The sequence below is a fragment of the Grammomys surdaster genome, unplaced genomic scaffold (assembly GCF_004785775.1).
Source record: "Grammomys surdaster isolate TR1022 unplaced genomic scaffold, NIH_TR_1.0 194, whole genome shotgun sequence".
In the NCBI taxonomy this organism is placed as follows: Eukaryota; Metazoa; Chordata; class Mammalia; order Rodentia; family Muridae; genus Grammomys; species Grammomys surdaster.
Window position 1 is genome coordinate 3684614 of NW_021604639.1, and position 22786 is coordinate 3707399.

Here is a 22786-nt window from a genome sequence, read left to right on the forward strand (position 1 = left end):
CTCTCTCTCTCTCTCTCTCTCTCTCTCTCTCTCTCTCTCTCTCTCTCCCACCCTTCCCATCTTCTTCCCTTTCTTACTCTCTTATCTTTTTCTTAGGCTGGACATTGAATAAAACAGGGCCCTTTAAAACATTAGAATGCTGCCTTCACAAAGGTATGGTACAGTATAAAGGCTGGAGAGATGGCTCAGTAGTTAAGAACACTTGTTGGTCTTGTAGCGGATCCAGGTTCAGTTCCCAGCACCCACATGGTGGTTCATGATCACCTGTTACTCCAGTCTCAGGGGGTCCAATGCCCTCTTTTGATTTCCACAGGCACCAGGCACACATGGTACACATATATACATACAACATACATGCAAAACACTCATATACATAAAATAAAATCTAACAACAACAGCAGCAACAGCAGCACAGAATGTTACCTTGTAAAATCTTTCCTGTCACTTAACTGGACTCATGGATCCCAGGATTCCTGGAGCTTTTGAAGCTTAAAGCACTCACGTTTATAGGTTGTAATCTTTACTAAAAGCCTCACAAGTACCAGTTTTTATCCTGATGTGCTAAGAAGGAAACAAACATCAAATGCTTACTCATCCACCTGTGAACTCGGCCCCTTACGTGTACTGATGGTCAGAAGGAAGATGTCATCTGAGTTCTTCCACTTGAGGCTTGGAAAAGCAGGACACAGCACTAGCTGGAGCGAGCAACAAGTCCCCATGACCAGGAACTAGAGTCAGTGAGCCACGCAATACAGCTTTCAATCGTTTGTTTGTTTGTTTTTGAGACAGAGCCTCACTGTGTTGCTCTAGCTAATCTAGAACTTGTTACATAGATCAGGCTAGCCTCAAACTCACAAAGATCTACCTGCCTCTGCTTCCTAGGTGCTGGGGTTCAAAGTATGTGCTACTATGCCAGCAAGGGCTGGATACTATAAATATATCAAAGTAATTCAGTAGCTGCTATAGGTGCCTATTGTTTCTGTCAAAGCATGTCCATGAACACAAGTCAGTCTGGTGTGATGATTGGACTCCCGGTTCTTAGGTCAAGGGCCTGCCTTCCTCTATGGACTGCTATTTCTTCTGGTGACTGCCCTCTTCTACACAATTGTAATACAATTATTCCAGATGGTACAGGTTGTCATTGGCTATGTCTCACCATAATGTGTGTCTACATCCAGAATCAGCAGAACCACTTAGCACAGTATCTTTCACCCCACCAGAGGAGGCTTTGAGCAGATTTATTTATTTAAATGAGCCTCTAGTGCCTTGGGGTGTCATGTGTTCTGAGATGGAGCATGGGCAGATGTTTGTCACTGGACAAGGAATGTAGGTAGAGATTGGTCTGGAGACCTTTTACTGTTAACAGTTAGCCTGAGGCAGAGTCTCCCTGAGGATTCCTGGGGATGCTCAGAGAAGGGACTTGGGAACTGGAAGAATTTCCTAGGTATTATGGTTTAAATGTAAATGTTCCCCCACTGGCTCACATGTTTAATCATTTGGTACCCATCTGGTGGCGCTATCTGGGGATACTGTGAGACTTTTGGGAGGTAGAGCCTGCTGGAGGTGGTTGGTAGGTCACTAAGGGGAGAGAGGTTTTGAAGATTCCCTCTGCTTCCAGGCTAATCTCCGCTCTCTGAGTGATGTAAACCACCATCTTAGAGAAGCCTCCCTACTTTTATACCTCTTCTTCTGTGATAGAGTCTATGCCTGCTAACTAGCCAAAATAATTTGTTTATGCTGCTTCTTGTCACTAGAAAAGTGACAGCTCAGCATGGTGGCACATGCCTTTAATCCTAGGAGTCAGGAGGCAGAGGCAGGTGGATCAATGTGAGTTCAAGGCCAGTCTGGTACACAGAGAGCCAGGACTGTACAGATAGACCCTGTCCAAAATAATAATAATAATAATAATAATAATAATAATAACAATGTAATAAGCTGTCAGACAAACAGGAATGTCTTTCTTTAGCCTCTCTTACTCTTACCCATTAACTACTTAAGAATTCCCTAGGACAGGTAATAGGAATACTACACCAACAGTATATTAATTTCTTACAAAGTTGTTACTTTTGGGGGGTCATGGGAAGTGAGGGAGACAGGGTCTCGTGCCTGGCCTCAAATTTACTATGTAACTGAGAATGATCTCGAACTCAGCATCCTCCACTCCCCAAGTGCAGGGATCCAAGGGCACCATTCCTCAATGCTGGGGCTGCAGGCACGTGCAGCATTGCCTGGCTTTTTAGGTGGGTGCTGTGGATTTGAACTCAGTTCCTCACACTGGCAGAACAAACACTCTTACCCTTCAAGCCACTCTCCAGCCCCCAATTCCTCACTGTTGAATGGATGCATGAAATAATCAAGTGAGACCTATACAATATGCTAAGTTATTCATTACCATCTGGCTTCCCCAAAGAAGGAGTCATATTTGTGAAATGGAAGGTCCCATCACAGGAAGAGGAACTGCTGATGCACTCTTGTCGTGTTCTTAGTCGGTCTCATCACTGAGATGTGGCCGAGGCTCTGTTAATTAGATGCCCTTGCCCCAAACTGAGTTGGAAGCTCATGACTCAAAGGCAAAGAACTGCATAGTCTTGTTCTAGAGATGGAAGTTCTCCCACCTCCTTTGGTAAACTCCTTCCTTTCTTTTTCCCTGTATAGAGATTAGCTGGTCCAAATGGGTGCCTTTTGCTTCCACTGTGTGTCTAGATGGAATAGGTGTTTTCCTGAGAGAGTCACCTACAAGTCAGACTGTAGTTTCTCAGTAAAGCCTCGCCTTCTTGATATAGAAACCTTGGCATACTCTGGACTTCTGCCTTGAATGTGAATATAATTGCAGTGACTACAGCTGCCACATTGCCACCATAAAGGGACAGTTCTCAGGATTAAAGCCAATCTGCTGAAGGTGATAAAGAAGAAAGATGGGAAGACCCAGGGTTCCTGGTAGACTTTGCACAACTGAATTGATCCTGGAAGGAGGGTTATTAGTAAGCTGTCCTTAGCCAGATTTTTCTTCCTCTTGTACCTGTCTTCCTTTCTAGCCACTTTGGATAGTTTTGTCCAGCATGGGGATAGACTGAGGGACAAACTACCAGCCTGTGGGTAGCCACAGAATGGAGGACATTAAAAACCAGGTCTCCCATATTGCTTAATTTGTTCCTGTTTCTTTGAGTTCTTGGATTTGTTTGTTTGTTTGTTTGTTTGTTGTTAGTTTTTGAGGCAGTATTTTTCTGTGTAGCCCTGGCTGTCCTGCAACTCAGTTTGTAGACCAAGCTGGCCTTTAACTCAGAGATCTCCCTACCTCTGCCTCCTGAGTGCTGGGATTAGAGGAGGGCACCACCACTGCTGGGGTCAATGTTTCTTTGAATTCTTTTCCTGCTTTAGTCAACCAAATTTTATTCTAACTTTCATTTTATATGATATCTTCTTGCTTTGTGATTCCTGGCACATAGGGCAGACCAGACCAAGTCATGTAGTACAGAGCTTGCCTGTCAACCCCTGAAAACCTCTAAGAAGGATGGAGCTTCCTTTGTCTTATAGGGACTCCCCCTTGGAGCCATCACAATGTTGCCTATGGTATGACACTTTAACTTTCCCATCTCTCTCCACTCAGAAACCATGTTATGCTATTCATGGCAGCTATTTTTCCAACTCTTTCCCATCTCCTCAGAGGGGACTCCTCATTGTGACCCCCTATGGCCTTGCTCTCAAAACTCTCCTCAAACAGATCTTGTGAGGGGCAAATGCTATCTCAGTTTCTTTTTCTAAAATGTCTTTTATCTCTTATCTAACAGGGACTCCCTGGAGGAATTAGGTCAGTAGGGAACCTTTGGAGGTGATATCTCATTATTAGTTCCTTCCTGTTCCTCCGCCTGCTTCCCACCCGTGGTGAGGTAAAGAATCCTCTCCACCACACAGTGCTGTCATCGCATACTTTCACTCAAGTGCTTAGGGAAAAACACAATGAGCTGGAACTTGGAACCTCTGTAATGGGCAGAAGCTTCAAGTTGCTCTTGAGGGTATTTCAGTCACAGCTGCACAAAAAGGAACCCATATGGCCATGTCCAGCAGCACAAAAATCTAGACACAGGGATACAAGATGAAGAGAATGTCACTCCTCTACCTACCAGCTTGTTCCTTCTCCTCTGGCTCCACTAGTTTTAGACTATTGGGGACTGTGACAAACACCATAACCAGAAGCAACTTGGGCAGTGGAGGACTTATTTTATCATACACTTACAAGTCACAGTTCATCCCTGAGGGAAGTCAGGGCAGAAATTCAAGAAAGAGCTTGAATCAGAAAGGACAGAGGAACACTGCCTGCTGGCTGCTGAGTCAGGCTGGATTGCTTCCAGGCTTGTGTCCAGCTAGCTTTCCTACACAGCCTAGGGTCATCTCTTTCAGGAGTATGCCACCTATAGTGACTGGGCCCTCTTACATCCATGCTCATTGAAGACAGGCTACAGATAATGCCATAGGCCATTCTGATCTGAAAGTTCCCTCCTCCCAGGTAATTCCAGGTTGTGTCAAGTTGACAGTAGAAACTAACTTATGCAGGAGTCAAAGGGATTCTTCTACTTGGAGGATTCGGGCACAGTTCCCTGGAAATACACACTGGTTCTCTAAGACTCCTCATGAGAGTGGGTTGAAGAAGCACTAGCTATGCTGACATTGGTGGCTATGGTGACTGTGGTGGCTATGGTGACTGTGGTGGCTATGATGGCTGTGGTGGCTATGCTGACTGTGATGGCTATGCTGACATTGGTGGTTATGGTGACTGTGGTGGCTATGGTGACTGTGGTGGCTATGGTGGCTGTGGTGGCTATGATGGCTGTGGTGGCTATGATGGCTGTGGTGGCTATGGTGACTGTGGTGGCTATGGTGACTGTGGTAGCTATGTGACTGTGGTGGCTATGTGACTGTGGTGGCTATGATGACTGTGGTGGCTATGTGACTGTGGTGGCTATGTGACTGTGGTGGCTATGGTGATGGTAGTGGTTAGAATGACAGTATAGACTATGATCATGGTAATGGCTACGGTGCCTGTGAGGTCTGTAATGACTCTGCTGCCATTGCTGATGGCCATGATGACAATCAATGCTATGATGACCATGTTTGCTCTGATGATAGTGATGACCAAGGGTGGTTATGTGATGAGTGAAAGGATGGCATCTGGCCATGGAAACGTGCCCTCCCACTAGCAGCATATCCAAGGGCCAACACTCACAAGCTAAGACCCTCATGAAACTTTGACCTGACAAGGGACCTGATAGAGACAAAGGGAGCCCTGGGGTTGTAGCTCAAGGTTAGAGTACTTTCCTAGTACTAAGCAGATTTTGGGTTCCATTCACAACACTGAAAATAAAACTAAAAGGAAATAGAGATTACACTATGTGCCTCAAAGCGAGGGGTCACCAACACGATCCCTAGCCTTAGGAGCAGCTATTTAACAAGGACCCTAACTTCTGCTTTGTTTTCAGCTTTCCATTTGTTTTCCTCTACTGTGTTTTTTTTTTACAGGACCAACTAGTGATAGGCATCTCAATACTTAACAAAAGTAACCATCTGTATTAGCTATGTTTCAAGTTGCTGTGGAAAAAATACTCAATATGTAGGAGACAATTTAAGGATGGGTTGGCTTTGGAACAGAGTTTGAGGATACAGCCTATCGTGGTGAGAAAGGCATGGCAGAAGGAGTAGGAACCATGTATTTGGTCACATTGCATCAGTAGAAGTGTGACGTTCAGAACTGTAGAGCACCATATAGACTGAATAGTATCTCCCAGCCTCTTCTGTAGTTAGCTCACTAAGGTAATGACATTCTGCTAATGAGTAGGAATCCGATGCATGTACGTAATTTCTGGGATGCCGCCATAAACACGATGGGTCAAATGCCCTTCAGTCCTCTGTGCTTTCTGATGCCCGAATGGGCTGTGGACTCAATAGTTGGAGAGCAAGCAGCCACCTTGGGTCAAGAGGTATAGGATAGTGTAGGACAGTGTATTCTTGCACAGTATAGGACAGATTTTAAAGGCTGGTTTCTAAGGACAAATTATATTTCTTCAATATAATAAAATAGGGACAGATTTTTTTTTCAATGTGCCAGGGGAGCCAATGGTAAACAAGACAATGTTTCTATCCAAAGGAAACTTACACAAATATTGAGATGACTGACAATTAGACAGGGATATTTCAGAAAGACACAAAGTATTTAACCTAAGCAGCCAGCACATGGTAGAAGTTGTGGTCTAGGAGTACATTGCCCTAGGAGGTAGAGGCAGGATGATCTTAAGTTCAAAGCCCAGTGAGATCCATGATAGCCTGAGCTACAAATAGAGAGCCTGTCTTGAAAACAAAGTTTCTGAAGAAAATGACTCAACCCTATACAGACAGGTGAAAGAATCGGACAAGAGATTGGGGAAGGCACGAAAGAGTTGTCTTGCTCAGGAATCTTATCAGGGGTTGGTACTGTTTATCCTTCCTTAGGAGTTCCGTAAGTAGGGGGTATTCCTGAGAAGGTGCAGGTGCAGTTAAGGGAAATCAAACAAGAAGAACAAGCAGGTATGATCTTTAGAGAGATGCAACTGTTTTGTGCAGAAACCACTGAAGTGGATCAAGTCAGAAGAAGGCAGATCAACTTGGTGCCTACAGGGGAAAGATTAGATTTTGACAAGAAACTTCACGTTGACCTTGTTTAACTGGGAGTGTATACACTGCAATTTTGAGGAAAAGCCAGCTTCACTTTAGGCCTGGCTTCCTAAGCTAAAAGAACATGTAATTAGGCACAAAATTGAATCTTAATCAAAAATGAGAAAGGGACTCAGAAGAGATGGAGCAGTGTGTTGAAAAAGCCTGCTTATGGTAACTGCTCCACTAGCCTCGCCTGCACACAGGCGGCCTGGTTTACTTGAGAGCTCAGTATTGTTTTATAAAACAAAAATCCCAGCCATTCCATTTTACCAAAGACTTAGGAACCAGAGGCTGTGGTGAAAGCCTGCTAGCTCAGAGAGACAGAAAAAGCGCCCAGCTGACCTTTCTACTTCACCGGAAGTCACAGAAGGAAAAATCTCTACTTCTCCACGCTGTAAATACCCTTCAACTCAAAGCCCTTCCTTTCTGTTTACTTATGCTCACTCCCTGTCAGCTGGTCACTTGCTCCACCTCTTGACCTAGGGTTGACTTTAGCTCTTGGATTAAAGGTGTGTGCTAGGGCTGAGCCACACCACAAATACTCGTTTACAGTAAACAGAAAGCTCTTGAGTTAAAGGTGTGTGCTTTTGGCTACAATATGACAACAATGGGATCAAATAAAGGTGTGTAGCGCAGGGTTTGGGAGTATCTGAGTCAATTTTATCTGAGACCAGAGAAACACTGGGCTGCAGCAGCTGAGAGAATGAGAGCACAAGAAGGAAAGGGGTGGATCTGTTGGCACTGGTCTCTTTAGCTCTTAAGTGCTCCTCTGCTCTGAGGACTCTGCAGCCCCTCTATGGCGGGCAGTTAGGGGTTCTGGGAGAAGAACACTGTGCAGCTTGGTCTGAGAGCAGTAGCTACCAGTACAGGCCAGCAAGAATTTCCAGCCCTTTGACCATTTGCATTTAGAATTCAGCAGCGCCGCAGAAGTTGGCCAGCTTGTGCTTACATTTTAATTTTTTAACACGGGTGAGCGTGTGGGTGCACGGGAGAAGGAACTTGCAAAGTGGTTTGGTTTTTAAATAAAAGAGTGAACTGCAAAACTAGGCATCAGCAGAAAGCGCAGGTCAAGAGCGCAGACACGCCCCCAAGCCACACCCCCAACGAAATGCCAGCCTCAGACTCCCACGTCTGGAGCGCGCAGGCTTGTGGGGTTAGGGGCGCGTAGTTTGTGTGTGAGAAAAGGGATGCTCAGGCCAGAGGCACAAAACTCCTCCGTTACCAGACGGAGAAGTCAAAGAGATGCACTGATCAGGACTGTGTGCTATGAGGGGGCGCACGATGCAGCGGCGCAGGGATACTCCCCAGCACCATCAATAGGATCGGGGGGGGGGCGGGGGACGCACAGATCCTAGACATGGATTCTCCACATCCCATCCCCATCTGCGGGATAATGGGGAGCGCATGGGTCAGGGGCATAGATGTTTTCCCAGCCGCAGCCGCGGGGTCCTGAGAGGCCGGTGCACACAGGTTAGGAGCGCGCAGTGCACTGGCGCGCGGATCCCTCTAGTCTTGGCCATGGGTTCCCACAGTCATAGGATTCTTGGCACTGAAGCTCGGACCTGGCTTCAGCATTAAGGCCGCTGTCCCCAGGGCGCGCGCACCAGGGGCGCGCAAGGCCGGGATGGGCGGGCCGGGTGCGGGCGCGCGCTCCCGGGGGCGCGGCGCTGCCAATCGCAGACAAAGGCCGCCCAGCAGATCATGTGGTGCGGCGAGAGGAAGTGCGGCTTGTTTTCCCGGCTAGGCTCTGGAGCGGCGGGCGCGGCGCGATGCGCGGGTACCCGGGAGCGAACGGCTGCGAGCCCCGATGAAGCTCGAGCCGCCCCAGCCTGATGGAGGCGCCTCCGTGGGAGCCGGTGCGCAATGACTCCCTGCCTCCTACGCTGAGCCCCGCGGTGCCGCCCTACGTGAAGCTCGGCCTCACCGCGGTCTACACCACCTTCTACGCGCTCCTCTTCGTGTTCATCTATGCGCAGCTCTGGCTGGTGCTGCGCTACCGTCACAAGCGGCTCAGCTACCAGAGCGTCTTCCTCTTCCTTTGCCTCTTCTGGGCCTCGCTGCGTACTGTGCTCTTCTCCTTTTACTTCCGAGACTTCGTGGCAGCCAACTCGTTCAGCCCCTTCGTCTTCTGGTTGCTCTACTGCTTCCCCGTGTGCCTACAGTTCTTCACCCTCACGCTCATGAACTTGTACTTCACGCAGGTGAGAGACGCTCACCTGCCCGGGTTGCCCACCATCCTCCGGGAGGGGGCAGGTCTCCTTGGCCGCAGGTTGAGGGGGTCGTGGTGAGGCGCTGGTCCTGGGGTCATGAGACCATCCATCCCATCTGCGAGCCCTATTCGCAGGTGAACCTCCACTGTTCCCAAACATAGGGAGGACTCATAGGGCGCCGGGAGTCTTCTGTGCACATCACATTCGGTGCTGATGCAAGGAGTGCCTGAATTCTATTTTCCCCTGTTTCCCTTGCTCATCTCAAGACACCTATCCCTTAGCCTGGAAGGCCATCTGCATGTTGGCTTCACTTTGGGGCCAGGCATGGCCTGTTGGAAATAATGATGGGACAGGCTGGGTTTTGATGAGATGTTTTGAACCTTCGGGATTAGAATCCCTACTGTACTGTGAATTAGTAACTCATTCCACAGGATTGCTTCACCAGGGCAGTCTGGTGGCACACCCAACCCCGCAGTTGCAGGAGGTTTTTGGCTTGCTGTCTGAACTCATCGGAGAAGCCTCAAGAAATAGCCATAAAATTGAACCTGAACTCTTTTACAGGACCAGCAGCTTGGTTTTATGAGACCTGTAGTTAATATGCTAAAGGGTTGCACGAGGGCTCTTGTGGCTGTGTCTTAATGAAAGTACAGTGATTGCAGAAGGCTTTACCAATACCGAGTAAAGCCTTTCACAAAGGCTTAATGATACTGATGTTGCCCTGGCCAGCTCCAGTTCCCATTAGCTTCCCAGGCACTACAATGTCCATTTTCAAGTAGTACTCTGTCCAAGGGGCAAGCTCTTATTGTGTCACCTGTTGGGGGTGGTTTACTTGTCTTCTTGGCAGAGGCTCTGTGCAACCAGGCATTCTGTGCCTTTGAACAGTATCTCTGTTTTTCAAAAAGAAAATGTTATTGAGGAAAAGATAATGGTCCTTGTTGGCGTGCAGATCAGTGGTGTGATGGCGATGAATAATGGGTCTGACTGGCTAGGGTCACAGTTGTTCTTGTATGGTGGAAATTTGGGAGAAATATTTTTGGCTAACAAATACCAGGTGTATTGGTACACACCTGAAATCCTAGATCAGGGGTTCTAGGCCAGCCTCAGCTACACTGTAATTAGGGCTAGCCTGGGATATATGAGGCTCTGTAGGGAATCTAAAGGAGAGAGGAGGAAAGATATCAGACATGTTGGGTGTGGTGGTTCATACCTGTAATCTTAGAACTTGGGTGGCTGAGCCAGGAAGATTGCTATGAGTTCCAGGGTAGCCTGAGCTATAGCATGAGACCTTGTACCCCTCCCCCAGTCAAATGTAATATTTAGTGGAGTATGCATATACATATATATTAATATTTGATAATACTATATGTATTCAATCTCTGCTTGGAGACTTCTTAGTGGTCCTGTGGGTCAGCATATTTTCCAGTCCAGGGGTAATAGGCATGGCCTGTCAGAGTGCCATGTTGAACTCCAGTCCAGGCCGTTGGGCTCTGTGATATATAGGTTTTATAATTGGATGAAGACAGGGTGGTTCCTGCAAGATGCACGGGTCAGATAAGGTAGTGTCACCTGGAAAACCATGTCTCAGATCGAGATTTTATCTCTTGTCCCTTTTGAGTACATTGCCCTTACTCTCTGGCAGTCACATGCCAAGCCTGCTCTTAGAGTCGGATTAGGGACCGGCCTGCGCATTTTCTGCACCATCTGCTGGTTGTCGAGTAAATGCTGAGCAAGGGGAAAAGTGACCAGGCAGGCAGAGCCACTGGTCAGGAGCACCCCCACCCCCATCACTATCCTTGTTTTCTCTATGCCTCCCTCTTGGGTGGGCATTTTGTCTGAGGACTCAGCTGGCAGGAGAAGGTGGCACCACGGTGGCGGCATTGCTAGCTTCCTGACAAGAATTCTGGTCCATCTGGAGAGTTAGAAAGTTGGCTCTTGGACTCCAGCCTGCCAAGCTGAAATGTGGATTTCCAAGGATCTCATCTCACACCATGGGGGAGGGCCATGACTATCAATTAAGTGTGTATTGATTGGGCCTGGTGGTGCCTGTCTGGATTGCTGGAAGTTCAAGACCATCCTAGACTACAGAATGAGACTTATTTCAGACCCCCCAGAAATATTCAAATCCAGTTGAGGTGATAAGATATGTACACACACACTTGCTGGTCATGACTTAAGGGACTGAAGAGCGGAAGGGCTGGGATGCTTGTGCAGGACAATGCTTCCAACCCCAGAGATGGAGGTCTTGAGGCAGGACGCTGGGTGGGGGAGAGCTGGGTGGCTTAAGGGTTGGAAATGACCAAGAGAGTCTGGGAGGTAGAGGAAGCTGCCTCCTGTTGTCATGACCTTACACCTGGCACACTAATGTCACTTAGCCTTCCTTATAACCCATGAGCTGCTTCTTCTCCCTCCCAAGACTCAGAAAGAGAAGGCATTACCCACAGAGTGAGCCGACATCCCAGGTGGAATGACCCCACCCCTGGAATGCCCCACGGTATTTTTGTTGCACGCATTTTATTGCACACACACACACACACACACACACACAGAGAAGTTTGAAAAAGGGTGTGTCCCACTTTCTCAGCCTGTTGCTCTCCTTCAAGGGCCTGTCAGGGGAACAGTGCCTTGCTTGGTAGCTCAACCTGTCTACCCTGGTCCTGCTCTGTCTCTGCCTCTGTGGGTGACTACTTTGTCTATGAGGTGGGCTTTAGTTTCCTTCTGGCCCACTTTCTGAGTCTTTTGAGTGAAGCCTTAGGAGTGGTAGGGTCCCCTGTATTGTTTAACCACACAGATGCTAGGCTATGTGCCTACTAGTATCTTCTTCTGGACTCTCCATCTGGGCCTATTTCCCTTGCCTGATGGGAGGGCCCTCTCCTCTACTGAAAACTGAGCCAGGAGCAGGCACTACCCTCTAAGTTCCTGCAGCTTTCAGACTCACAGGACTTCAGTACAGTGAGCTCTGACAGAACTTCCTTAGCAAAGTCACCTTTATCTGATACCTATACCTATTGGGCCTACAGATTCTCAGGCCAGCAAGTGCCTGTTGAGGTTCCTCAGAGACCCTGAAGGAGGTGCTCTCAGGCCAGCAGGCTCATGAAACGCTCCATTTCGGCCTCCCTTTCTGTTGTGTAGCCAGGAAGATGGAGGGGCAGCCAGTGACTGGCTTGGCCTGCTAATTGTAAGAAAGCTGTATCAGCGTGAGCGTATGCTATCCCTAAATATTTGGGCTCTATTTAGTATACAGGGTATTAAGGACTTGTTTTTCCCAGTGGTGGATCTTGCACCAATTCCATGGGACAACTGAGTTGCACGCGGCTTGCAGGGGAGGATCAGACATACACAGATGCCATGGACCTAAAGTCTGCTGAGCACCACATCAGATCATTTTCTTCATAGTTCACAGGGCAGGATGGGGGCTTTGACACTGAGGCCTGTGGACTCAGTGCATTGGTCATTGTAGTGTCCCCCTTACTAGGTTATAGGGGCAGATGGTCCAAAGCAAAAAGCCTCAGCTCCCTGCATGAGGCAGGCCTATTTTCACAGCAGAGGCTGAAGGTCATGAGGTGGTTGAGGCTCTGAAATCCTGGTGGTTGGAGCTCTGTGTACCAGACACCCTAGAAATTTCTAGTCTAGGACTTCAATTTTATAGACTCCCGAGGATGGTTGAGATGAGTTCAGAATTTTTTTTGTGAACCCTATGACAAGGTCCTTCCATGAGAGGAGTGAGCTCTCTGTGTGGGAGAGGTGGTATGGACATTGACTTGGGAAATAGGAGACATCAGAAAATCCAATCTATGGACTCTGTCACCACACCACCAGGAAAACGGGGTAGCAGATTTTGGACTAAGTGTAGTTTTGTTATGGCTTCTAGCAGTCAGTTCAGTCAAAACTTATCTATTCAATGCCTGTATTAGTTGGGCCTTTGAGAGTTGGGAGGGGCAAGGAAACACCTAGGCCTCTTGGTGATTGTCAAGTAGTCTAAAGCTTGGGAAACAGACAAGGCAGATCTTGTCGGTTCCCAGGTATCTCATGTCAGAGCTGGAACCATGCCTAGTCTGGGCTGTGCACTACGCATAGCCCAGGTGCTCTGGGCCTTTCGGCCACTCCCCAGGCTCTTGGTCAGCCAGGGCTGTGTGCATTTCTTGGTGTGCATTTGTATAGCTGCATGTGTAACCACAGGAGCAAAGGTGTCATCGGCACTGTATGTACTGAATTGCTCCCTGTGTGCATCTGTGAGAAGTTGTTTATGTGCATGCTTGTGTGTGTGTGTATGTGTGTGTGTGTATATATACAAATGTCTGCAAGTACATGTACCTGTGTACCTGTGTGCTGGATGTAAGTGAACCCTTATATATGTCAATGTACATGCTTGTGTATATGCCTGTGTGTGTGCCCCTGTGTACATCTGTGAAAACTTGCCCATGTGTACATGCTTGTCTAAATCTTGGGTGTATACTCGTGTGTGTGTGTGTGTGTGTCCATGCTTATGTGCATCTTTGGTTATATACTTGCTATGCATGCTTGTATGTATGTGTCTCTCAATATCAGTTTGTCTACATCTGTGTGTGCCTTTGCATATTTGCATGTGCTAGTGTTTGGATAGCTATGTGACCTGTGTCTGTATGCCTACTCATGGAGAGCTCACGTTCACTGTCAGTGCTCCTGCTCCCAGTGCCTCCTGGGTAGAACCTCCTGTCTGAGCAGGCCAGACTCCTCTGTTGTCCCCTCTGTGATGTCTTTGACTGTTTTTTGAGACAACATCTCACCAGGTTGTCAAGTTTGGCCTTGAATTTGCCAGATAGCCCAGGCAGGTCTTGAACTCTTGACTCAGGCTCCTGAGTAGCAGCTGGGATAGCATGCCTGGGATAGCAGATGTAACTTTAACATCTTTATTCTCTGCATGTTGTTTCCTCCCTTTCCCCAAACTTCCTTTGAATGCTTGGCCCTCTGGGAACAGGCAGACACCTCCCACTGTATTTTGTGGTTCAAGTCTCTGACCTTGGCTTCCCTTAGAGGTTTGGCTGAGAAAACTACACAGTAGTAGTCACCCTTGGGAACTCCTAATGCTGGTCCCCTACATTTAAGTCCCTACTTTTCCATGGTCAGAAAAATAGGCTTCAGGACACATGTACTAAGTTGATGTCATTGTGTGGATGAGTTCTGTGGCCCATGCCAGGTGCATCTGCCAGCATTCCCAAGCTAACCTTCCAGGCCTCATCCTTGTCCCCAGTCCCCTGTCTCCTGCTAGCTTCTTCGCTCTGAGCCCAGCATAGGAGTGAGCTGAACCAGAGCAGGGAGCATGAGAGGACTGAGTAGCCATGTATTGTCCCATGCACTCTTCAGGATCCGTCCCTGTCAGGATCCAGGCTTTGGGGAAGATCCAGTCTTGTGTCTACTTCCTTCAGCCCTTCCTGGTCACCTTGAATTTCCTTTTGAGGAGGAATCCACTTCCAGATTGGAAGTTCTGCCAGTCTTGAACTTCAGCTGGCCAGGGCTCCTAAGACAGAAAAATAGCTGCATCAAGCGCTCGAGCAGCACCTATGGGGGCTGCAGAGGCTCAGGGATTCTAATTCATCCTTCAGCTGAGGTTGAGGTGTATCTGGGAGGGATGAGCAAAGCCTAGTAGATTCTTTTCCAAGATGCTTATTCCCCAGGTATCCTGTGAATATAGTAAGAAAGGAAGTGATGTCAGAATGGCCAGGACTTTAGCCTGTGGCCACATGTGATCTCTGTCACATATTCCTTTACCCCTTTATTGCATTTTTAAATAGTCCTTATAAAGGTAAAAACCATCCTTAACACACAGGTTTTAAAAATAGCCTCCAGGGTGAACTTGGTCAGTGAACTGCAGTAGGCTAGCTAGCCCTGGGGTCTTGGTCAGTGGACTAAAGTTGCCTAGCCCTGGGGTTAGGGCAAACCTGTTTGTTTTCCTAGCTCTTGGCCCATCTTTATTTTGGGGGGTTTGCTGAAGCAAGTCCTACAGGAAAGTCACTTGTTCAATGTCAGAGTTTTTTACTATGACTTAGTATGACCACAGGAGAGACCACACTTCCAACATCCAGAGCCTCAGGGAACAAATCACATCCAACACAGAGCTTCTTCTTCAGTTAGCCTCAAACAGCCACTGCTTTCTCTTCTACATGGACATTACAGAGCAGAGTGACCCCCTGTGTCTAGCTTCGCTTACTTAGTATATTATTTATTTATTTGGTAATTTCACAGTGCTGGGGATTGGTCCTAGGTCCTCCCATATGCAACATAAGCATGCCCATTAAGCTAGATCCTCAGTTCCCTTTTTCCTTATTCTTTTGAGGCAGGGTTTCCCTATGTTGCCTGAGCTGTCTTGAATTCACTCTGTGGTCCAGCAGGCTGAATTGTGAACCTTGTGTCTCATCTTCCCAGGATGATGGGCTTGTACCACTAGGGAGAGCTGCCTTTCTACTTGCAGCCAGCCATCCTTACTCAGTGCCTTTCCTTGTTTCTCTATTGCAATGTGGGCTTGTCCCTTCCCTCCTGATTGCTGTTCTTTAGAGTCCTTACTCAGTAGCCGGGCCTGTTGGCACAGGCCTGTTAACTCTGCTGTGTAAGAGACTGAGGCAGAAGGACTAACATTTTAAGGCCTCCCTGGGCTCCAGAATGAGTTCACAGCTAGCTTGGGCAGCTTGGTAATAATTGTCTTCAAATAAAAAAATGTAAAGAGGTTAGGGGTTAGCTCAGTGGAAGAGCTTTACTTAGTATACACAAGGTCCTAAGTTCCACCCCAGTATGAGAGGAGGTGGGAAAAAAAGAGGCCTCAGCCAGGCCACTTCCCCTTCAGGAGTTCCCATAGCTATTATTCATTGTAGAGCACGAGGAACACCGTCCAGCACCGCATGACCCGTGTGGGTCATGGGTTCCTGGGAAAGTCTAAAAGCCTCCACGTTTGCCTTATCTCTGAAGCAGAGTTAGTTACTCGATCAGAAGAAACCTGGGCACTTTTGGTACTAACTTGTTTTGTGGTTTTTGCAAATGTTGCTTTCCAAGAAGGAATCCTGTGGTAAGATGTGGAGGGCTGCACGCTGGCCAAGAGACCCTCTTTTGTGGAGCCCGTGGGCTTGACTAACTAGTTCCAACTGTGGGAGAAACACATCCACCCTGTCACCTGGTTACGTTCCCTTATACATTGTGGCGGTCCAGCAGCCCCGGCTGCCGAACTGAAGCTGTGAGCATGGCTCTCAGTAAGAGCCATGATGATCATAGTGTCCTGTCAGATACAGCCCTGTCCCTTCTGAGACTGAGGAGAGATCTTGTGACAGAGCTGTCCTTGATGGTTAGTCTCCATTCCAAGGCAGATAGATGGATAGTGCTTCCCTATTCAGCTTGTGATGGCCAGAGCAGAGCTTAAACTGAAGCTGCCCTTGAGGCTGCTGGGCCACCTCTGCCTCTCCATTGAAGTATTCACAGCCCCCTTTGAAGGAGGCCACAATGATACTTGTGGGCACCCAAGGACAGAGGGTACAGACATCTCTGAGAAAGCACTCAAATGAGTATGTGTGTCACCCTGGTTATATGACAGGACAACAGTCTGTTCAGTGTGTTTGCCCCTGAATCTGGCTCTCAACAGACCTGACAGGAAGAAGCAGGAGACCACTGATCAGCGTTTGGTGTGTCTTCGGGTTGAACTTGAAGAGCTTTCCATAGGAGGATGGCCTTGGCCGGGCGGTGGTGGCGCACGCCTTTAATCTCAGCACTTGGGAGGCAGAGGCAGGTGGATTTTCTGAGTTCGAGGCCAGCCTGGTCTACAGAGTGAGTTCCAGGACAGCCAGGGCTCCACAGAGAAACCCTGTCTTGAAAAAACAAACAAACAAACAAAACCAAAAAAAAAAAAAACAAACAAAACAACAACAAAAAAAAGGAGAATGGCCTTGAAGTCACCGAGTAGCCCATGCTGGCCTCAAACTGCAGACTCCCTAAGACTGGAATTACAGACATGCACGGCCAAATCCAGCTCTAACTGCTCTTCTTAAGTGTTAGGGCATCCCTGTGGGACCAAGGATGATTTTGCCTAATGGGACCATGTTTACAGCATAGCCTGGGCAGGCCAGTCAGGGTCACTGTCGTGGATACAGGCGTAGGTGTGGATTGCAGACCCTCCCCTGGTCACGAGACCCAGGACCATTAGCCATATCTCCCATCTGGAAGAAGACAATTAACAAAGAATGCAAAAGCATATTCTCACATTGCTGCCTTGCAATGGTGACCTCAGCTGCAGATCCCCTACAGTGACTCTGAATTTTCCAGGGACTCTTGTAGGAGGGGACACACTCTGCACCTGATTTCAGGGACTCTGACTGTCCTCCATCCTGCTTGGTGCAGGGAGAAGCTCAGCACCTGTAGCTGTATACCCTGAAGCAATGGGATGATGGCTGGTGCCGGGAGACGGTGAAGGAGGGAGGAGGAGGACCAGGGCTTCTGGGTTTATGTAATTTCCCCAGTCTATCAGGAAGTGGGCAGTGCAGCAGGGCCATGAGTAGAAGCCCATGTGCCACTGAGCCCATCACCTGATTCAGACTAGAGTTCCTTTTATGGTCAAGAAAGCATCTAGGCTAGTCTTCTGATATTTAGAATCATGGTTCGGAGGCATGTCTAATGATATACAATCCTAGTAGCCACATAAGGCCAGCACAGGCTTACGTGGTGCCTATCAGGAGGCAGGTGTTTGGCTAACCCCTTTACACATTTGACTCACCTGCGCCTCAGAAACATACCAGGCAGGTGCTGGTATCCATCTTATTTTATGGATACTTGAGGAACAGGAAGGTCAGACATCTATCTATCCCAGATGTGCAGCAGATAATTGATGAGACTAGCTAGGCTCAAGCCTGGATTCAGCACACGACTCCCCACTCTTGGCCTAGATATTCCTCTGCTTGAGATGGATATGCACAGGTGGCCCGTGGAGACGCAGTAGTGTAGAACTAGGTGGAAAAGTAAGGATTAGAGAGTGTGTGTTCCCAGTGTTGTCACAGGTGGACAGGTCAGATGGAGAAGACTGTGAGGGGTATGGATGCATGCATAAGAAATGCAGACCTGTGTGTGACTGTCCCATAGTTTGTTTCTATATACATCAGCAGTTCTCAACCTGTGGATCATGATGACCCCTTTAGGGTTGAATGACCCTTTCGTGGGGTTGGCCTAAAGCCATTGGAAAACACATATTTACATTACAACTCTTAAAAGTAGCAAAATTACCTTTATGAAGTAGCAACAAAGTAGTAGCAAAAGTTGTAATTTTATGACTGTGGGTCTCCACAACATGCACTGTATTAAAGGGTCACAGCTGTAGGAAGACTGGGAATTACTGGCATGTGTACATATACCTAATAAAGTATAAGCCTGTCTGGATCAAAAACACTAGCCTCAGGGACTAGATCACCCAGGGAGGGAACAGAACCAAGCAGGGCTTAGCTGCCAATTGTGGCGATTTTATTTATTAAAAACAAAGCAAAGCCAGAGAGACGGATCAGTTGGTCAAATGCTTGCTGCACAAACATGAGTACTTGAGTTCTTATCGTGGGTATCCACATTAAAAAAACAAAACCCAAGCATACATAGTAACATATGCCTGTAATCCCAGCACTGGGGAGACAGAGACAGGAGGATTCCTGGAGTTCCCTGGCTAACCATCCTAGCTTAATTGGAGACTGCCAGATTTAGTGAGAGCCACTCTCAAAAAAATAGTCAAAGAATGATTTAGGAAGGAAGAAGACTCGTGATGTTGACCATTCGTGCATGTGCTCTAGCGCACACACACACCTGGAACAGGCATACAAAGTGTCACTATTGGAAGTGAGTGGTGGGTACATGAATTACACTCTGTGCAGGTATGTGGAATATTTTGAAATAAAATGTTTAAGTGGCTGGGATGTAGCTCAATGATATTACTCTTGGGTAGCATGTGTGAGAACCCTGGGTTTAATACCGAGCACCAAGAAAAAAGAAGTGCAAGCCAATCTATTTATAACATTCCCAGGCCAGTTTGCATGCGCCCGCTTATGAACCTGTGTGTGCACGGCCAGCTTCCACTTACTTCCAGGGGCTTTCCAGGGGCTTCAGCCCACAGACAGGGTTATAGCTTGCAGAGGTTGAGGGATTGTGCTATATCCCCTAAGCCAGTCTTTTTCTTTTTTTTTCTTTTTCTTTCTTTTTTTTTTTTTTTAAGCCAGTCTTTTTCTATGGGACAGCATTTCATGAGGTTGGATGCAGAACTGAGGACTCTTCAGATGGTTAGTTTTTGGAAGGACCTTGCAAGGTTTCCATGAAAGAATTCCTTTTGGTGGAGGTGGCTGATTTGGAGACAGGGTCTCAATATGCATACCTAGACTAGGTTCCTCCTGCTTCAGCCTTTTAAATGTTGGGATTACAAGTGTGTACACACGTCCTGAAAATAATGAAAGTATAAGTTAGGAAGCATGGAGGATCTTTAGTTGGGACAGCTGTGTCTCTGGGGACAGCAGGTTTGCAAAGGACATTGTCACACACTGCAAGGTAGTGTGGGCTGTTGTACCAGGACCAACTAATGGGACGGTAGTGAATGTCATTGCCAACTTTAAGCAGTGGTTGAAGACATATATCATCAGGCGTTCCAAGGGTGTGAGCCAATCTGTGACATCAACAGCCTATGATTTATTAGGGGAGAGAGGCAGAGGTCAGCCACTTCTCAAAAGAACTGCGTCACTGGCAGGGCCCTGGTCCTCCCTTTGTCCTCTAGGAGGATGTGGCAAAGGGCCTGGGGTTCCTGAGGGGTTTTAAGGTTACCTGTAGTTGGAAGGGGTTAGAAAACCATGCAGGATCCCACCATCCAGGAACCTCAAATTCTGTCAACTGGAGCCTCTTAAGGCTGAAACTCAGATATAAAGCCATCAGCATAGAGAAGCTACTGAGTGCCATCGAAGACTTGTGTAAACCCTGTCCTGGTTCTGCTAGGGCAGATGGTACCTGGGTGAGACTTTGTTACTGTCCTTTCCATGCTTCCCTTTCCTCCTGCTGGAGACAGAATCTGAGTCATTTTGGATGTGAGGTGAGCGAGGTGTCACTGAACTGTGTACCCAGCACCCCCCCCCCCCTTTTTTTTGAGACAGGACCTCACCCATTTGTCCAGGCAGACATTGAACTTGGATCCTCTCTCCTCGGCCTCCTAAGAGGTCTCTATCATTAATGCTCAGCTCCTGGTAGAATGTAAAGCAGATGAAGTGGGCTGTGGTGGTGTGGGCCTGTAAGCTCAGTGCCTGAGAGACAGAGGGAAGTGGATTGATTTTGGCTTTTGGGGCTAGCCTGTGCTAACTGAAACCCCCTCCCCACAATGATAACAAAATGATGATGAAGCTAAGTTAAAACTAAAAGGTTAAAAGTTAACCTTAAACTTTTAACTAAAGTTAAAAGTTTCTTCAAACTTTTGGAAAGCCCCTTTGCAAACTAGGTGGCGGTGGTGGAACATGCTTTTAATCCCAGCACATGGAAGGCAGAGGCAGGCGGATCTCTGAGTTCAAGGCCAGCCTGGTTTATACAGCAAGTTTAGGACAGCCAGGGCTACACAAAGAAATCATGTCTTGATATCCCCTTCCCACAAAAAATCCTCTTTGCTTCTGTCATGGAAGAGGCCAGAGGTGGCAGGCCTATGGAGTCTCTGATGACTGGAGTGTCCTCTCCCTCCTTCAGGCCACTTCTGTTCCCTTTCTTTCTCACTGTGGGGGATCCCCTAAAAGCCCTGGTCTCAAGGTTGGGAGAGGAAAGAGGAAATACCCATTTCCTGATCCAGTCTCTGGGAGCCTGTCTTAGTCACTGTTCTATTGCTGTGAAGAAACACATGGACAGGCTCAAAGCTCACTCCAGTGACACTTCTTCCAACAAGGCCACACCTCCTAGTCCATTCAAAACAGTTCCACCCTCTAGTGGCTAAGCATTCAAATATTTGAGTTTATGAGGGCTCACTCTTTTAAAAAAATTTTTCTGTTACATTTTTATTATTTAAAACAATTTTTAACTTTATATTTTGATCATATTCTAGTCCTTCCAGATCCTTTCCCCATCCCTACCCACCCAACTGTAGATTCTTTGTCAAAAAACAAAAGCTCAGTACAACAATAAGACAACCCAAAACCAAGAAAACAAAATCAAACACTACCCCAAAAGAAACAAAACAAAAACACCAAACTGTAACCAAATGAAAGCACACAAAAATTACTGTGCAGTCCATTGTATGATGGTCAGCTACTCCTGAACATGAGGCCTGCCTGGGTAGTGGTTGACGACCCAGTGTTGCTCCACTGGAGAAAACTGATCTTCTCTCCGACAGCAGGTATCCGTCAGTCATTCACCTTTACCCTAGTGGCTAGGTTTTCATTCATTTGTTCATTCATTCATTCTCGTTTTTTAAAATATAACAATAAAACATAAGAAAAAAACCCAAAAACTATCACTTAAAAGTTGGACAAAGCAGATCAACAGAAGGAAAGGAGCCCAAGCAAAGATGTAAAAATCAGAGACCTACTCATCTGCACACTCAGGAATCCCATAAAAACACTCAACTAGAAGACCTGGTGTCTCAGGAGACCTGGTGCAGACCCATGCAGGCCCTGTGCATGCTGCCTCAGTCTGAGTCTGTATGAGCTGGCCTGGATTCAGATCCCAGCTCTTAACACTCTGCCTCCTCTTCCCTGGGGTTGCTGAGCTCTGAGGGGAGGGATTTGATGGAGACATTCCATTTAGGGCTGAGTGTTCCAAGTTTTCTGTAATGTCCGACTGAGGGTCTCTATATTTGTTCCCATCTGCTGCAGGAGGAAGCTTCTCTGCTGATGGCTGAACAAGGCACTATGAATAGCAGAATATCAGGAGTCATTTTATCGCTACATTTCTTTTTCCCTTTTTAGACTAGTATTATTTGGTTTTAACTTAAACCCCTGGGCTATCTAGACTCAGGTTCATGGTCACCCAGGCAGTGTCAGGTATGGGTTTCATCTCATAGAGTGGGCCTTAAGGGTCAGTTCAGTTACTGGTTGGTTACTCCCGCTAGCTTTATACCACCATTACCCTAGCTATCTTGGAGATAGCATACCATCGTAGATAAAGGGTTTGTGGTTAGCTTGGTGCTGATAGGCTCTTTTGGGAGAGTGCAAAGGATCTTCCCGTAACAAAGACTGAAATGTAGGGAATGAAGGCTCTATGTAGCCACCAGCTGGACATGCCCATGTTCAATTAGTTCTGCGTGTGTTGTCTTCAGCAGTGGGGCCTTGCTGTCTGTTTCTGGAGAGCAACCTATAACAAACATCCTGGTCTTGGTAACATCCTAGGTTAAGAGATTTCCAAGGCGTCCCTTTGGCCAACAACTCAATTAGATGTAACCCAAACCTGGTACTGCTTCTTTTAGTGACATGAGATGGCCAGTTGGGACTCTGTCTCCTTATGGGGGCCACTCTTATTCAAACCATCCCAGAGGCCACAGCCTGACTACTCCATCCCTTTCCTGGGTGCTTGCCTCTACACAGCTCAGGTCTCCCTTGTTAAAATTTTAACAAGGGCCTCAAGCCCTCAAATAACCTTTGTCTTACATGTCACTTGCATACATTTTTAAAGGCTGATGACGTCCAGATTTGACGCATGGCTCCTACTTCCCTCTCTGCCTGTGGTTTTGGGTGTGCACTTCCCTTCAGGCCCTCCAGCTGCCAGACCCAGTGAGGTGACCACAGTCCATACTGTCTCACCTCTCAGCACATACGACAACCTTCATGGTCCCTACACTTCATCAGACTGACTTTGACTGCCAGAGAGGCCCCATGACTCCTCCTGGTTTGTTTCTGCTCTTTTCTAAACACACACACACACACACACACACACACACACACACACACACACACACA

At 47.4% G+C, this 22786-nt stretch overlaps 1 protein-coding gene across 3 annotated transcripts in view; it reads left to right on the plus strand.

The window, feature by feature from the left end:
• The first annotated feature begins 8418 nt into the window (after nucleotides 1–8418).
• Nucleotides 8419–22786, plus strand: part of Gpr137b (G protein-coupled receptor 137B) — a 35708-nt gene continuing 21340 nt past the window's right edge. For 2 of the 3 annotated variants that reach the window (XM_028769863.1, XM_028769862.1), the window contains exon 1: nucleotides 8419–8885. In XM_028769863.1, coding sequence (XP_028625696.1) covers nucleotides 8517–8885 — 369 coding nt within the window. In that variant the 5' untranslated portion in view covers nucleotides 8419–8516. The remainder of the gene's footprint in view (nucleotides 8886–22786) is intronic. The other variant, XM_028769864.1, reaches the window with a different exon arrangement.